A 19251-nucleotide genomic window follows, 5' to 3' on the forward strand; every position below is an offset into this window, starting at 1 on the left:
TGGGTTGGAGAGTACGAGGTAGAGAGAGGGCATAATGACGCCCAGAGAAAGGCATACGCTTGCCCACACAGAGCTGACGCAGTGGCAATGCAGGCCATAGAGGGAGATAGAATTCTTGCTGAGGAAATCGAGTTTCAGTAGTCGGGAGCAAGGGTGTGAGACCAGGAGGCAGAGATTCAGATTTTCCAAGAGAAGGAGCAACATGATACCCAGCAGGGGTGATGCAGGAACTGCGTGGGAGTGACACAGTTCTGCACAGAAGCTACGCAGAGGCTCCAATTTAGCGTGATCAAACTTAGATTCTCCCAGTGACAGGGTGAGATCATTTCATCATTCATTTTGTCCAGTTTCTCTCTGTATCGGATTGCTAGTTGAACAACCAAGAATTATACTCAGATTTCTCCTGCATAATAATAAAACCCCCAGATTTGCTGCACCGGCTTTACCGCATTGGGTTTTTCTGGGGACATTTGTCCAAAAATAACGGTGTCAATTGTGTTGTATTTTCTTTCTTTCTCAGTCTCTTGTTTCCGCATAATATTTATTAAGTGAAGGTTGCAGTGTATGTATTACAATATTTGCCGTAGGAAATTGCAAGTAATTTGTTTAAAGGAATTTAACAAATAGGAGTAATATCATCAGTTGCTGCAGTAAGGATTCCGGTTGAGGAATTTCCACAAGGACATCCAAAATTTTTACTACAATAAGTATTCCTTTCCCTTTGCAGACATAGTCTTGAATCAAACTTGATGAAACTGAAATCTGAGGACTAATGTTGAAGCGTTGGCATGGATACCAATTTCCTGCAATAAAAATGACAATTGATGTCTGATTTCATCTTTTCTACTCTTTTGGTCTCTTCTAAGTTCATATAGAACAAAGTGAGTATTAATTCAGGGTTTTTTTGGGCTGTTATAAGATTTCCCACTGTGGCCACCTTAAAGGAAACCTTATTAAGCTCTTTAATGAATAAAAAATCCTTTTTCATTTTAAACTTTACGTCCTCTTGGTTATCTTGAAGTTGGCCAAAACATGGTTCCTACCGGATTTAGGATCAATTTTGACCCAAAAAAATGAGATGATATGATATGAGTGCCCCTTTTCCTGTGTGTGTCAATACATCTGTAATCAGGATCCTATGCTATGTATTACGTCGTAATCAGGATACATCTACAGATTTTTTTGGGTATGCTGGGGTACGCAGAGTTACCCCGCGGTACTGTGGGGCATGAGGCATAACAAAGTATTTATATAGATAGGTTTCCAGAATATGGGTATGGGCACAGCTATGAAGAATCCTACCCCTGGGTATGTGTACCCAATTAAATTCTCTTGTTGGTACCATGTTGCTTATGTCCTCACTGAAGTGAACTCCATAAATAGGCATTAACATTAACATAATTTTCTTTTTGGGCTAGAAATTGCTTTCTGACAGATCTCAAGGGGCTGCACTGCATAGGATGAACTTCCTTTGACTTGAATGCCAGGTATGTTGAGTGTGCGTGCTGCCAGAGGCCACTGTGACATGCAGCTAGCTTCTCGTGCCTTCTCAACATTCCTAGTGTAATCATTTTTCTTTGTCCCTTTGTTTCTTGGATCCTATACTTCATGCCAAATGGATTTCAAGCGTTTACCTCACCAGTGTTTGTTAGCTTCTCTATTGATTAGTATAGTCTAAAGCAGATTTCACATGTTTGTGTTAAAAGTATTTCCTTTTTAAATTGAAGTTGCGAATAAGGATTACTTATAAGTCAGTTATCTCTGTTTATATAGTTGTCAGAAAGACAGTATTCAAATCAAGAACTTTGTATTGCAATGGTTTTTTTTTTCCCACTACTCTTGCAGTGCCAACTAGTTTACCAATGCACCTTTTTTTTGTTAGTGCTTGCTTCTACTGAAATATACAATAATATAGATCCTTCTTTCTCTTTCTCTATAGGACAATATATGATAAGAGATCTTTCTTTAAATGTTTGAGAGATAGGCATTGAAAATATTGAGCAATGCAGTTGCTTTATTGGTCTCTTAAGTTTGAAAATTTCCGTTAATAGCAGGTCCCTTGCGTGGGAAAACTAATAGAGCTTATCCTTTTTTGTAAGTGGTTTTAGAAGATTTTGTGGCTATGCATATCAGGTTCTATCTTGGGAGTGTGGAACATACAGTCGTGCAGAGCAGGGATGTCAAATATTGTTTGATTGTGATATTTGGATCGTGTATAACTCTTGTTAATTCGTGTATTTTGAAAGAGATTTGACTGATCCGTTGATTTTTTATTCCTTTTACCTGTCATTGATAATTTGATAGTATTCTATAGAGAATACAGGCCTCATTTAGATCATTCACATTTCTTGGGTTCTTTTTAAAAAGTCACATTCCTAATAAAAGTTCAGAGACTTTATCCATTCATATCAGCATTACTGAGGAGAGACCAATCACCATATTCAGTACTCGAAGTGAGGAGAGAGAGATCCATAGATCCATTTTAACATAGTGTTTGATTGTGGTATTTGTATTGTGAATAACTCTTGTTAATTCATGTATTTGGTTGATCTGTTGATTTTTTATTCCCTTTACCTGTCATTAATAATTTGATACTATAGAGAGTGCAGTCCATCATTTCAATCATTCACATTTCTTGGGTTCTTTCTGAAAAGCCATATTCCTAATAAAAATCCAGAGACTTTATCCATTCATATCAGCACTACTGATGAGAGACCAATCACCATACTCAGTACTTAAATTGAGGAGAGAGAGATCCATAGATCCATTTTAACCTGGAATCTGTTATGAAGTGACTCGTGAGAGGTAGCACCGGCTCATAACAGGTTCAATGCTTCTATCCCATAATATGGGGGCTTAACGTTGATGATATTCAATGCTCTATCGTTTAGATCATTGACATTCATAGGGTTGTTTTTGAAAAGCCATATTCCTAATAAAAACTTCAGAGAGTTTATCCCTCACATATAAGTTAGATCCATCTTAACATGCGATCTGTTATGAGGTGAGAGATACTAAGGGCCCATAAGAGGTGCAATACATAGATTCCATTTAACAATGACAGTATTCCACAGAGAGTGCAGTTTCTCATTTAGATCACTGACATTCTTAGTTTTTTTTTCTTATCTGAAAATTCACTTTCTAATGAAAACTCTCACAGATTTTATCTAAGTTGCACGAAACAGGGAAACGGGTACGAGTTTCCGAAACGGGAAGCGATACGAAACGTGACCTCTCCAAATTTTGGAAACGGGGAAACACGAATATATATATATATATATATATATATATATATATATATATAGATATATATATATGTGCAATCATAAAGCATAAATGATACATTATAATCTATTACACTTAAACATTAACATTTAATTTACATCACATTTACTCATGAATGATCACATAATGAAAATAAAAATATCGGAATATCCAAAAGCAACCTTTATTATATATCCAAATCTCAAAATCAGCGTTTATTTATATTAATATATGAGGTTGCAAGTACAATAAAGACTATAAGGCTGCAAGAGAGAGATCCAAATCAGGATTTTCTGCATCCACATCCCATTCTTTAGAAGGACCACTGTTGTATTGGGAGTCTCCTCCTACATAGTCGAACGACCTTAGTGCTCTTGATTAAATACACGTTTCATACCCTAGTGCCCTACATGATCTTGATTATTGGGAGTTTCTACTGCATAGAGGGCTTGGTTCTCTTGATTAAATACAAGTTCCATACCCTAGTACATGATAAAATCCAATGGAAACATTGCAATCCCTCCAATCCTGAAATCCTGAAAAACAAATAAGTCTGCTGGATTTTGAGTGAGATCTAAAATTCTACTTTCTCCATATGAAATCCAATGAGGGCGAAACCACTCTCAAACATCTTGAGTCATTTCACGGTAATGTTAAAAATTTAAGTAAAAGTGATATTCTCCTTTATTTTTCATTGATGAAAATGAAAAATAAAGGAGAATATCACTTTTACTTTAAGAATTTAACATTACCATGAACTGCATATCCCTCAAACTTCCTGATGAACTGCATATCAACACTAGGGCAAAAATTCATTTTTATAACTTTAGGCACGCATCTAGAAGCAACAAGAAGTCACTAACATACCCTAAAAGTAAATTAAAAAAAAAAAAAAAAAAACAAGAACAAGTTAATGAGGAAACGTGGGTCGTACGGCCCTGAAACGCGTTTCCGGCCGTACTGGCCACGTTTCCCGAAACGGAAACGTGGCAGTACGGCCGGAAACGCGTTTCACGGCCGTACCAAATGCGTTTTCGTACGGAAACGGACCTCTATACCACGTTTCCTGCAACATAGGATTTTATCCAAGTGGGGAGAGACCAATTACCATAGTCGTACTCAAAGTGAGGAGAGAGATCTCCAACTTGTTGACAAAGGTGGGAATAATTCTGAACCAATATTATCTTCAAAATTAGATCTTAAATTTAATTCTCCTCCCTTGACATGATCTAAGCACGTTCATATCAATGAAATCAACTTCAAGATGAGATCTAAAAACTGTTGTCTTTCCTACTGACAGTTTTTGTAGTTCATGCAGATTGTTGCATGGTAATAAATGAGGACTGACTCTGCAAGCTTATATCATTAGATTTCTGTGGTTGCCCACCAATTTCGACACAGTGGCTTACATATTTGAGTTTCCAGCACAATGGGTTACCTTGAACACATTGACTTTAGGGTATAGGCACTTCTGGTAATTTTTACCATGTAATTGTTATTCCTGGACTGAATTGATTGTTGAACAATGCTTTTTTTTGTGCTATTCTTTTTTTTTGCAAAATCTCTCACTGAAGTTCTATGTTGGCAACAGAAACAGTGGAAAATTACATAACCTTAAGCTTGAAATTATTCATGTTCTTGGATTCGATGTTGACTATGATTCTCATCTATATATTTGGTACAGATCTACGGGTCTTCTTGTGTGTGTGGACAGTCGGAATCATAAAGGCCATTAATCATGAAGGGGACCATAATGTCAGAGGTCTCCTGGTATAGATGGAATTCAAATGGAACCTGATAATTTGTTGAACCATTATCAACCAATGTAGGTAATTTGTACTAAAGGTCAATAAGGGGTTTTTCAATTTGATCTCTGAGTTTGGAGATTGACATTTGACAGAGGATTGGAGGCCTTTTGCCCTGTTGAATCTGTCATGCAAAATTCTAGAAAAAGCTCTTGCATAATGCATTAATACCAGTGAATATATTGGCCATTAATAACCTAGGAGGTGTTATCTGGGGCAGATCTAAGTCTTGAACAACCTGATTTCGGTTTGGGAGGCAAGGTATTAGGCCAAAAATTTAGCCTAAAATATGGGAAGTGAGGGAAAGCAGATTTGATAATGTTAGTAGGAGGCCCACTGATTTTGAATGAGACATAATTCTTTAGCATGTATTCTTGTATGTTTGTTTCCAGAGGAACACGGGTGAAAACCAATTAAGGTGTTTTTTGAATGAAGATAATTTACCAGGCAAGCGTCAGTCAAGCCTTTTGAATAACAAGTCATTGGGTTTCTTCTTAGAGAATAAGTGAAAGGATAGACCACTACCTCAAACTTCTATGAGAAGGATGGATCATGCAGGGAATAGTGGCAGGAGCAACCTTCATCAGTTTTTGCCATGTTGGCGTCCAATTTTTAATGTTTATGGGTGGGGGGCAGATGCAAGGGAAGGGTTCCTAGTTGATGATGATGTTGGCTTATTTGGTAGCAGTAAAATTATGGCTGGGATAAAAACTTAAGTTAAGATTGCCCACTTTGAAGTTATTACTGGGTTCACAGTTGTAGAACAAAGAAGTTCACCTAAACTGTTGGGACATTCTTTCATCAGAGGCTGTGGCAGCTTTCTGTATTCTTTCCATTCGTACTAATTTGAATCCTGCTCAACTTCCAAATTTGCATGCTGAAGGCTTTTAACATTTACTATCAATTAGCTCCTTGTTACGTTCCATTAAGATTGAACTTAGTATTCTCCAGCAAGAGTGGCATTTTGGATGGTTTATTATATTTTATCTTTTTTGGCATCACATAATGCCTTATGTTTTTGACAGTTATAAATATCTGGAATCCACTAAGTGGTACAGTCATCTGTATTTATTTCGTTTTAACTCATCTTTAGATCTACTGTCTTGGACATTATAAATTGTTGATATTGCTTGCGTTCTAGAGTAGCATTTCTGATTACGCATTTAATCCTATAGAAATCCTCCGGTGGTCTGAATGTCTGTCTCACATTTAGAATTCTGGTTATTTTCAACCCAAATTGTTGAAATACCATAATAAGTGGCTTTGTCGGCACTTTAAAGACACGCATTGCTGAAATACCATAATAAGTGGCTTTGTTGGCACCTTAAAGACAAGCATGGAGACTAAGAGTTGCCTTTGTAATGACTAGACATGTTTCAAAAGAACAAGTATATTAAGTTTCTGGCTTTAAGTGTCTTGTTCTTCAACTTCTGTAGGTTCTTATTTGGTTTATTCTTGCCCATCAAATGTTTATCTCATAAAACTTTCTTATTTGTTTTCATCAAGCTATAAAAACAAGTTGGCATCTGTTTCTTTCTACTAGAAACCTGAAGTTTAATTTTTTTGCTATATCCATGATTGAGGCCTCTAACTATTGAGCACTTTTTGCAGGTGGTCAGTACAGAAGATTCTGCAAAGGAATTTACCTTCAATACCTGTACCTTCTAGTTCTTTGGGTGCCATACAAACCTCGAATTAAAAGCTATAGGGCTGAGGCCATCCTCTTTTGCTACATAAAACCTGCTGCCCTTAACTGGATGAACTGTTATGTCAAAAGGAAGTATCATTTCAATTGGTAGTCTTATTGACCAAGTTAAACAGCGCTGTAAAGACAATAGGATACAGAGTCATTAAACAGCACTGTAAAAACTGGGTGTCATATCTGTTCCTTTCTAATAGAAATCTGGAAAGTCTAACTTTTTGCTATATCCATAACTTAGGCCTCTAACTAGCAAGAAATCTTGCACTTTCTTAGCAAAGAAGGTTCTCTGAATGATAATGCCACCATTGTCTAATGGATATCTTTGTTTGCAAACCTTCCTAGTATCTTTGGGTTCCATTACATGGTTTGATAGCTGTAATCATAAGTGATAGGGCTGAAGCATCATCTAGGTATGAACTTGATTTGCATATCAAATTTGTCAAACAGATGCACCTTTTTGGAATGAAACTCAGAACTTGTCATCACGGAAGGAATAAGATTATCTGGACTTCATGGAGAGAGAGACGTGTGCCCAGGACTATAATTGTACTGTGATTGCTAATGAAGATGAAATGAGATCATGGTATATCAGAGTGGGAGCATGACGGAAGGAAAAGATATAGCTGTCAAAGGTGTGCTCATTGTTCTCCAAATTGTGAACTTTTCATGCTATATCTTTTCCTTCTTGTAATTTTCCCAATGATGACCAATCCAAAGAGCACTTGCCGAATCTTTTGACTAAACATGTATTGGTCACTTGGTTTTTGATGTCCTCCAACCACTTCTTTTATTGTGATAAAGAATGGCATTCTTACATTGCTTTCTCTGGCCCAAATTGATATCAAATCTACACAATTGAGCCTGACAGATAATCAAGGGAAACTGCTCTTTGGGTCTTTCCAGAGAGCAGGAGCATGTCATAAGTAACAGATATAACAGTAAAAGTGCCAGAAGGAAAAGATATAGCAGTCAAAGTGCACTCATTGTTCCCTAAACAGTGAGCTTTTACTGCTATATATTTTCCTTCTTGCAATTTTACCAATGATCACCAATCCAAAGAACACTTGCCCAAGATATAGCAGTCAAAGTGCACTCATTGTTCCCCAAACAGTGAGCTTTTACTGCTATATATTTTCCTTCTTGCAATTTTACCAATGATCACCAATCCAAAGAACACTTGCCCAATCTTATGATTAAACATGCATTGGTCACTTGGTTTCTAATATCCTCCAACCACTCATTTTATTGTGATCAAGGATGGCATTGTTACATTGCTCTCTCTACTGCTCAAGTTGAAATGCAAAATTTACACAATCGAGCTTGACAGATAGTGAAGCAAACCTCGTCTGTTTCATTCCAGTGTGACTGGAGTGGGGCAGGTTGGAGCTGTTGTCACTCCACTCCATGTCTTCCCCGTTCTAATTTGTTCACGGGGCATCTGAGTTGACCCAAAGATCTGGAGTGGGGTGACATATCTCCAACTTCCCCATGTAAGGAGAACAGTACATGGACAGGCGGTATGGGTTGTGTAGTTTGCAGAGGAGCTGAGGACAGCACTGCCATAATCAAAATCAGGACATCTTCAAATGGGTTCTGGTAAGCATCGATATCTCAAGCTTTTTAATATGCCATTAAATACTCATATCTGGCATTTAATTATTTCTAACATTGAAATGAAGAAGAGAAAAGCATATAGAAAAATAAACAGAGAAAAACACATACGTTGTACGTTTTGATAAATGAAACATGAATTTTTTTTAAGTTACAAGGAAACATTTTTCCTACTCACGTTTCCATGTTTCCATAAATGCATTGAAAAATATACCCGTATGTTCTGTATATACATGGTAATATACCTTGTTTCTATATAAACCTGGAAAAACATGGTAATATGTTTCTCTATGTTCCATATGAACAAAGAAACGTATAGTCATGTTTCGTAAACAAAATACTCCTATGGAGGAATCGTACTTGTCCAGAAAAGCAGGGTTGCTTTTTTTGTATGTTCCATAAAAACAAAAAAATGCATATTTATATTATGTGAACAAAGTATTCTAAGGATGGACTCGTGATTTTATACAAAGCAAGAGAAGTATAGTATATCACATGTTTGTGTGTTACATGGTAATCTATTTTTACCCGGTTATTTCAATGTAGAGAAGTTCTATTTCGCCCATTATTCTTTTCTAGTTCCTTCATACAAAATTAAATTGCAACTTTTTCTTTTGATACTTGGTTCTTATTTTTTTATGTTTAAATTATTAAAACTACTTATTTTGAGATCAGTTTATTTTGATAAATATTAGGAAGGACTTTGAGAAAGGATTGTCCTTGATTTTCGAAAATGGAGTTGTTCCTTTCCTGCCATATGCCCCAAGTGACCATCAAAGGGAGAGCTCATATGTTTTTTGGATGTTTTCTTTATAGCCATTTTTTTACACATATCCATAGAGTCCCCATGCCATTGATGTGAATTACTTGTTCGGTTTTTTTTAACCAAAATTTTTAACCAAACAAGAAAAATTAAAAAAATGCCTCAAGATCAAAGACTGAAACAAAGACCTATTGACATACCTTTTAAAGTATGGAAAGAACTTGTAAAATCATATGAGAAGTTGGATGCACAAAGAAAAGCCGGCAATGAGAGCATTCAGGTAGTGAATTTTTCATTAAACATTATTTAGAATGTATTAATACTTATAAGTATCTTAGACATGTATTTGTGTGAAAATAAATTGAATTGGTTTATGTTTAAGGACAAGGCATCCAAGGCGAGGTTAACCAAGACAAAAGTTACTCATCGTAGTGGCCAGAAAGGTTTAAAAGCACTGATAACAACCTTTGTAAGTATATTAAACATGTGATATTTTTTTAATAAATTTTGTACTAGAAGAAAGTCATTGTTATCTAATTTCTCCCTATTTACTGATTGATAGGAACTAAAATATGGAAGACCTCCAAATCATTTGGAAAAGGAGGTGCTGCAGCAAAAGAGATGGGTTGAATTTGTTGTTTGGATGGACTCTATGGTATGTAATCTTAGTTGGATTTCCAATATACTTTTAAACCATATTTTCATTTTATTTTTTTAGTACTATTAGATATTATATCTTACCTCATTTTATGGTTAACATTGTATAACAAAAACATGCGTTGTGTTATGTAATTAATACTAACATGTAATATTGATTTTTTTTGTCAGAATGCTATAGGTAATGATTGCCAAGACGATGATCCAAATTATGTTCAACATATATCAGGAGATGATGAGGATGAGGATGAGGATGATGGTGGTGAAGGAGGAGATGACGATGATAGTTGCGGTGTTGGTGATGATGTGGATCAGAGTAATGAGGATGGTCAAGATGATTATGAGGATGATCTTGGTGGTGGTAGCTAGGCATGCACATGCATTGTTTTTTATGAAGAAATTATTGTGTAGAATGACATTGTTATGTTTAGATGGGTGTTGTGAATTTACCCTATATCAATGAGACATTTTGATTTTGTAATCATACGATGAGTTTGATTTATGTATGTTGTTAATTTATCGTAGAATAACGATATTCATGAAATATTTTGATTTGTTAATCATATTTGAATTTTACTTGTTTTGATTAAAAATAATACTGATTTTATTAGTATTATGTTGCTATTTTATACATGTTTTGAAAATTGTTAATGACACATTGTTATTTTTTTGGATGGATGTTGTAAATTTCTCTTAAATTTCTTTACAAATGATTTTGAATTGTGATATCTGCTTTGATGATATTTAGAAACTATCATATATTTCACTATGAATCTATAAAGGGGGTCATATATGTAAAGAAAAATATACTCTATATAAGAAGTCAAATGCGGATGTAACCATGGATGCAAAATTGAAAGTAAAATTGGATGTTAAACTAGGAATTAATACAAAATGCAAACAATTGACATACAAAGTGTTTTAAATTAGAAGTGAAAAATTGTGCAATAGTTGACACAAAGAAGGGAACAAAACATGGCATACAAAAGGATATCAAATTGGGAAAAAAACAAGGACACATAAATGGGCACCAAATTAGATGCAAAAAAAGACAACAACTAGATGTAAAATAAGATGCAAAGTTGAGCGTTAAAAAGAAGCAAAAAACGTTACAAATTAATATGCCAAATGATGATGCAAATAATGGTGTAAATTTGGGATGCAAACTTGGGTGCAAAAAAGGAAAAAAAAAAAGATGTAAGAAAAGACATAAAACAAGATGCAAAATGGGGCTGAAAAAAGGTGAAACCAAGGATGCCATATTGGATGTAAAAAATGATTCCTAATCACATGCAAATTTAGGCTCGAACTCAGACACAAAATTATATGCAAATGTGGACACGATGGTGAAAACGATGTAAAACTAGACACCAAAAAAATGCAAAATTGGATGAAAAAGTCTGTGTAAATAATGGTGCAACATTGGACACAAGTAGACACAAAAAAATGGTGCAAAAAGGGGCATAAAATAGCTTAAAATTGGATGCAAAACTTGGTGCAAAAACAAATACAAAAGTAGACGTAAAAAATGGCTCTAAATTGAATGTACCATTAGACACAAAATAAGATGCAAAGGTGGACACAACACATGACTCAACATAAGATGCAAATATAAATGCAAATTTGGATGCTCAAAATGATGTAACATTAGATGCAAGAGATGGTGTTAAAAATGATGCAAAATTGGATGAAACAAATGACGCAAAATATGGTGCAAAATGAGATGGGAAAAATGGAGACAAATCAAACGTAAATGTGGATGTAAAAAATGGTCCAAAAAAAGATGCAAAAATGGGCACAAAAATGGATGCAAAATTTGGTGCTAAATCAAATTCAACACATGGTGCAAAGATAGGCACCAAAGCTGGTGCAAAAATAGAAGCAAAAACTAGTGTAAGACTAGATACAAAACCTGGCGTAAGACTAGATGCAAAAACTGACACAAAATGGATGCATAAAAAGACGTTAAATTGGATTCAAAATACAGTGTAAACTTGATGCAAATGATGGTGAAAAAATGGAAGCAAAGATTGACACAAAATAGGAAGCAAAAGAGAATGAAAAATAGATGCAAAAAATGACACAAAACTAGAAGCAAAACCTGTCATAAAATAAGATGCAAATCTTGGTTCAAAATTTGACGCAAAAAATGATGCATAGTTTGGTGTAAAAAATGATGCAAAATCTAGCGTGAAAAATGATGCAAAATCAGGTGCAAAAAAGGACGTTTTAAAAATTGTACAATAGAGCCAGATTTAGCGCCAGGTTGCTCATCACAATTACAAAAAAAATGCACTAAAATCTGGCGCTAAATCTGGCGCAAATCGCTGGTTTTGTTGTAGTGATAGTCTTTTAACACCCCAATCTCCAATCAAGGCTAACTTCAACTTTTCATGAGTCCCGATGTTGTGCTTCCACAACTTCAAGGGAAGTAGATGTGGAGCATCAATCACAGGCCCATCCTTAACACCCCATTCCCCCTCAGTTTCATTGAATGCTAGATGTCGTAATTCCTCCAAATCATCCTCATCCGGTTCTCTGTTTACCTTCCCACAGGCTACAACCTCATGATACCCTGATTCATATATATGCTCTAGAGTGCTTTGATCTATGCATCCTTCCATTAGCTGGCCAGTTATAACCATAACTTGCTTAACGGCGTGCAAAGCATTGATAATCATTTCATCATTGTTTGAGAAGGAAAAGTTGCTGATGAATTGATTTGCGAGGCAATCCCAATCATCAATCTATCTCCTTGTTTGTTCCTTTACATACCATGCCTTTGGAAAGGTCCCCAGGGTGTGTATAAAGTCGTGCACTCACAAATCCTTTGAAACTCCTTCCCTCCTCACATTCTTGTAAGTGTTTCCGAGGGCCAGAGTCCCCGCTGTACTTCAAAAAATCCTACTGGTACTCCCCTAAATGTCCAAATCTGACTTCCATCGTTGTCTTGATCTTCTCCCATTCACTAAGATGGTTGGTGAGCTCCCCATCATCTTGTCAATATCGCTTGTAAGGCGACATTCAATAGGCGCACTTTGTGTTCTTCAAGAATAATTGCATAAAATCTTTTGATAAATGTAATTTTTTTGTTAAGCTTGGCAGGACCATTCCATTTTCTATTAAACATAAACAAGTTTACACCACACAGATAAATTGAGTGGCCTCAACTTTCCTTGAAGGGAAAAAAATTCTGTTGGCCACCGGTCCACAGTATAAGCCATCCAAAAACATAATTGTCTTAGTCTTTCCAGCCAAGCTAGATATGTCTCTACTTCATGACCAAACACTACATAACTATATAAACTGATAATTGCAACATGGAAATTAAAATCTATCCGCATAAGACAAAATTACACATGGGTGCTGTTCTAATCCTTCTTCTCCTCTAAGATAGATGCAACACGTGCCGGGTCCTGGGCAGATACAACTCCAGGATGCAAGGGATATGGTGCTCTATTTTGTCTAGTGGAATATCCTGCTTAAGTAGCTGAAAGAGGATTTTCTCCATATCCTTCTTGTAATTCGACAGTCCTTGTAGAGTCACCACCATCCCAACTGAGATCTTCTCCATAGCCTTGCTTAATAGGCTCTTCATGAGCCAATACAGGTATAGAGTTTTCTTAAACTGAGTGATTTTTCCTTGGGTGTTTCCCAGATCCGGGACTAAGGTCCTCTAGTTCTCCATCTCTTCCTCTAACGCATTGCCTTGTTTCACTTCCTCTTCCCATTCTTCCAGTAGTTTCCATATGCCCTCATCTGTCCCCTCACAGTAGGCTTCTGCTGCCTCTGTTATGAGGTGTTTGACTAATTTTTTGCCCTTGCGTGGCTTCTACATGCTCGACCCCTTATCTTGCCTAGGTGTCGAGCCTCTTCTACCACATCCACAACCTCGTGCAACATGCGACATACCCTGTTATCTTGAGCATTGATGACATCCACAGTGAGTTAGTTTGAAACACAGAATTGAAACAATACACCACCTCACCCATTCCTTGTTACTTGCAGCGGGGTACGTCTTGCCTTGCTTCTCTTCACTTCCCGTTCTCACCACAGTCATGCTGGGGTCGGTCAGAGCCCGCAGCCCCCAGTGGGAAAGGCGTTGGCCCCAGCCACTAGTGGGAAAGGCCCTGGCCCAAGCCCCTTGAAGCGCCCTTCTCCCCCTCTCCAATTCTCGCAGTCGTATGCAGTTTTACCATCCCACACCCATGCCAAGCTCACAATCCCCCTTGCCTTCTGCTATATACCAGTTATAGCTCGAGTTCCTATTGCCCATTGCCTCCACCTTAAAGCTCTTGCCTCTCATTTCCCCCCAGTTAGGTCTCCACGCAATGGCTACATCTTAGGATGCCTGCCAGCTGATTTCCCTTACCCCCATCTATGCTCCACTGCCCTTCCTGTGTTACCCTACGACTGCCAAGCTTCCCTCCCGCTTGATGGCAGAGCGCGACGCTTCCCAGTCTAACTCAGGGCAATTTCTCCCCCAACTGTCATGGGTTTCCCCCATTTGACATAAGGAAAAGACACAGAACCAGGCCACGGCGAGCAGTTTCCTACGCCATTGCCACCAACAATTTCCTATCTCCCAGACAGACCCCCTTACATCCCATCTTAACCACAACAATACCATAATTACAGGTTTGAGGTGGAGTCGAATAACATACCCGGATTTCATAGCTGTTCGACGATGATGACCCTGGTTCTTCACGATTTGATGCTCGCCACCATCTCTGAGCCACCACCCTTCTCCACAAACTATCGCACTAAGACTACACGTCAAAATGCCCCTCCGTCCAATATACCCTGTCATTCCTCCAGTCTCGCCACCTTGCCCACTTCCCCAACTTGCCATCATGCCGAAGGACACCACACCCCCTGCCTCAAGCATGTGGGGGACAACAGTATTAAGTGCCTGGGTACCCAACATAACTACACCCATGCACTCCCAGCTATCAGCCCCCATCCTGATCGGGATTATCGATAAATGTATTAACTGAATCCATAGAATTGAAAATAGGGAATTCTTGTACCTCAATGCTAATCTAGTTGATTCGATAGACTGTGGCACTGCGGCTGGTGTTGATTTCATATCCATCCTGCTGCCAATCATCCCAAGCAACCTTTGAGCTGACCTATGAACTTTGAATACTCCGCCAACTGATAGACTCTTATGTGGTTGGATTGATGTAGTTCTCCCTTCTTCCCGCTGTAAGTCGATATAGTTGATCTAACAATTCCAATTCTTCCCTGTCACCTCTGTTGGAAAATATGATTCCTCCCTCAACCGCTCCATCCTTGACAATAGATTTCAGACTTTCCCGCAACCTTCCAAGCATTCGATTGTCGTTCACAATTTGCAGGAATAGTCTGAACCATTCTTGTATGGGTCAAGCATTAGATTGTGGTGGGTCCAAACTCCTAGATTTTCGGGATCTTGGTTGTTCTTCTTGCGGCCCCTTGCCTAGTGTTAATTTGTTAAAAGTTTCTGCAACTTCTTTGTTGTACTGATTCTATTGTTTAGGGTCATATGAGCGCTTTGGTGAAGCCAGTCTTATAATCTTGGGATGTTCAGTGGCTCCCATGTCAGCGCTAGTCTTTTGCCCTCCATGAGTGACTATGTTAATTTTTGAGAGGGTAGTTGTCTCTGGCAACCTTGGCTTCGCATTGATTAAGTTTTCTCCTCTTTGGCGGTTGCGTTCTTCCCATCTAGTAATCAACTCTGGGCAGTCCTATGTTGCATGTGTGTTAACCCTGCAAAGACAACACCATGGTCTTCTGGGTAGTGGGCAATTTCGTGCAACATGCCCTTCTTAATCAGAGTTATAACAATGAATTGAGCCTCTACCTCTTGTCCTACCTCCCCTTGTTCCTCCTACTCCTCGTCCTCGAGGAGCCTCATTGATTCAATAGGCTGATTGGTTCAATCGATCAACTAGGGAATCTAGTGCTCTATATTGATCAATATGATGAGTCGGTGAAGCACAAAATTCACAAAAGGTGTTGTTTGGGACGTTGGAATACTTTTGTAGAATTGGACAAAGACAAGGGAGATGCCCATATCCTTTGCATATCTGGCAATACTCAGTTGGTGCTTAATTTATCTGACTTAGCAACACATGAAATTGGTTGCGCCCCGTGTATAATCCTCTTGTCCCTATCTACGCAACTGTTGTAGCGGGTGTAGATCTGGAGGGTCCCACTGGTGTATGTGTAATGTTTGGGCCCCGTAACTTTGGGGCAATCTATAGCAACATGACCCTCTACCAGATAATTAGTACACCATACATTCGGTCGCGCCGGTCGTGCCTCTTGTAGATCCCTCAACTTCTCTATCAGGTTCGAAATTTGATGCTATATACCTAATATGGACAGGTCATGAGGTGTTTCTCCCCCCCGGTACTCATGTGGATATCCTTCCATAGCCTTAATTTGAGTCGGTTGCTCCAAAGCGTCTTGCAACATATCAATTTTTTGTTTAGTCAACCGTGTGCGGGTAAGGGGAAATAATGCTTTAATGAACCAACCCCCGGGATGATTTGGGTCTATTGGGTAGCTCAACTTTCCAATCGCATCGTTGAATCACTGTGTTGTCTCCTAGGAAGTCTCTCCTTCCTGTTGCTTGATTTCCCATAACTCAAACAACCCCTGCTGGTTCGTCTGAGGAAGCTTAAATTCTTGCACAAATTCCCGCTTGACATCATCTACCGTTGGATTTTGGTGCAGTTCTAACCACTTAATGAACCATCTCAACGCCCTTTCTCTTAGAGTGGTTTGGAATTCAATTAATTTTACATCATCAGGTGTCTAACAGGCCCTCCATATGGCTTCACACAGATACCAATGCTACTCTACATAATCATTCCATTTACCAGAGAACTCAGGATACCTGGTGAAAGATCCCACCATATTTGACTGAACTTGGGAGAGGAGTATAAATCCCCACGACCTAGGTTTTAATGGTCCTTGCAAGTTCACACTACTATTACTAGTTATACCACCACCAATACCAACTTTATAGGTAGAATGCACACTGTGAACTCTTATGACTTTGATTAACTTAGACAAAAAAATATCAGGATTATGATATAGTACCAAGGGAAGGTTGTGGGAGATACTACTTGAGCTATGGGAAGGCGAGTCATTACTTACATTGGATGCATCATTTGCTGCAAATAATCTCCTCATGGAAAAATGCATGTCATCATCTGGGCCTGCCTTGGAGCTTGTGTAGCCCATTCCATCTGACATTTCCATTTCCACTGGCAGGGATGGATCCCTGTCACCCTCTTGACCCACAATCGTTACGATTGTCTTTGCTCTTCTCGATGGACCATCTTATTCTCCTTATTCCTCTTCTAGACCTCTTAGCATCGCTCCTGCTTGGTGTGAACTCTTCTGCCATCTATTAATTTCTTGTAGAGCCCCCTCCGGCCATTTCTCATCTATCCGCGCCCTCCTTTGCGCTCTCAGATCCCTGACCTTTCGGAAGTCATCTACATCCACTTATTCGATATTCTCATAGTTCCCCACTCAATAGAATCCCTTCCTTTAAGTCCTTCCCCCAAGACTAGGTGGTTAAGTTGCCATGTTTAGGTTTTGGAACACCAACAAGTTCTCCTCCACCATTAGAACCTTAACCCACAATGGGATTTCATTTAGTAGTCTCCCTCTCAATCTTGACTTGAACACAACCTCAACTTTAGAAAAGGAATGATGAATCACCGCGATAAACTCAATAGTGTATCCCTTTAGCGTGGTATGCACCCAAAAATCCACAACTCGTGTCAAATCTATGTCAAGTCGATGTTTCTCAACAAGATCTGCTTGAGTCCAGGCATGACAAGATCGGTTTTGTCTACTAGTCTTCCCTTTTACTTCCACTCTCTGCAACTAGTTGTAGAGTTCCTATGGGAATTTACACCAGAAAATATCATATTGATCGCTAACCGGTTCCGCGTATATGATCTATTCCTTCCACTTCCCCACACCTTGTCGACGGAGTTGAGCTTGTTGAGAGATGAACCGATCCACTTGTTCGTGTATATTTTCCCGTATATTCATAAGCTCATGCAATTTACTAAAGCACAAGACAAGAATCTACTTCTACTTTCAAATAGTGGAAGCCAATAGATCAATGAAAACGATATGAACAAGAAGAAGACAAATCAATGGCACATAACACAAGAAGTTTTTTTGGGGAAAGCCACTGCTCAAAACCCAACGTATCTGTATCGCATTAATCATAAATATGAGTGAAGATACAAATCCTGTTCTCACTAGAACAATTTTCACACAAGTATGCTCAACTCACTGCCTCACAATCAAGCTCTTAGCCAATTTACACTGCCTTCCAAACCCCAATTTCCTTGCACAATTCCTAGGATGAATAGCCTATATTTAAATGGAATTCATGCTTCCAAAACTCTGCAATCCTAATTAGGTCCTCTTCTTGATTCCGTGCATGATATTTACAACTCAGTAAATCATACAACTGACAGTACAATGTATCTGTACTCTAGTCTCAATATTGTCTTTCTTAGAACTGACATGCATGAGTTTCCGATGAGTGAATCTTCAGTTATCTGGAGTATCACCTGTGGATGCACCAATGCACTAACTAACTGCTAATCCTCTACTAGTTCAACAAACGGTTAGAACTAGTTTAACTGACTATAACTCAGTAAATTGAGTTATCTAATTACAACTCAATCTAAACTCATACTGGACCCCTAAAATTTAGGGCGAACATATACATGACTTCCAAAAGACTTCGAACTCGAAATTCTTTTTTTCCCCAGGGAAAAATCATAATTTTCTATTAATTTGGAAAATTAAATGTTGTAAATTCCTTTTGGATATGTTGTATGATGTGGCCGTAGCCTTAAAAAATATAGGTGTGTACATAAGTTACCCACAAAGGGTATATAGTCATTGTTCAGTAATGGTTTATACACAAATACATAAATATATAGAGTATAGATAGTTGTTATGTACTGCAAAAAATACTGTGAAATTAGGGCCTATTGACCCTCTGTTGAAGTTGATCGATGTAAGGCTTGTGGTAATACTGGAAAAACTCCTTCCCTCTGTTCTTGTATTAACCATAGACCTCTGGCCTGGTTCGAGGTCTCCTTGGATAGTTGATCTGCAACCTGATTGCACTCCCTGTAAATATGCAGACAAGAAATATGTTCAAATTGTGATTTTAGATGCATGGCCTCATCCAAAATGTTTTTGAGTGAATGCACATGACATGCAGATGTGCTATTGAACCAATTTATGATGATTTTGGAATCCCCAAAAATCTGTAATTGTCTACAATTATGTGCCAAAGCAAAATGTAATAGATGTCTGAGCGAGATGAGTTCTGCAAAATTATTTGTACCAGCACCCAAACCCATATAAATATAAAAAAATGATTGTCTGATAGGTGAAATAAAATGCCTCCC

At 38.1% G+C, this 19251-nt stretch overlaps 1 protein-coding gene across 3 annotated transcripts in view; it reads left to right on the forward strand.

Moving 5' to 3' along the window:
* LOC149262133 (uncharacterized) overlaps positions 1 to 10362 on the forward strand; it is a 34364-nt gene extending 24002 nt beyond the window's left edge. For 2 of the 3 annotated variants that reach the window (XM_089423473.1, XM_089423470.1), the window contains 3 exons: positions 9528 to 9614; positions 9708 to 9800; positions 9974 to 10362. In XM_089423473.1, coding sequence (XP_089279599.1) covers positions 9528 to 9614; positions 9708 to 9800; positions 9974 to 10171 — 378 coding nt within the window. In that variant the 3' untranslated portion in view covers positions 10172 to 10362. Of the gene's footprint in view, positions 1 to 6680; positions 8277 to 9527; positions 9615 to 9707; positions 9801 to 9973 lie in introns of those variants that run through there. The other variant, XM_089423478.1, reaches the window with a different exon arrangement.
* The last annotated feature ends 8889 nt before the right edge of the window (positions 10363 to 19251 follow it).

This window comes from Pinus tabuliformis, chromosome 6 (assembly GCF_031772625.1).
Source record: "Pinus tabuliformis cultivar Carrire ecotype Pingquan chromosome 6, CPIR1, whole genome shotgun sequence".
In the NCBI taxonomy this organism is placed as follows: domain Eukaryota; kingdom Viridiplantae; phylum Streptophyta; class Pinopsida; order Pinales; family Pinaceae; genus Pinus; species Pinus tabuliformis.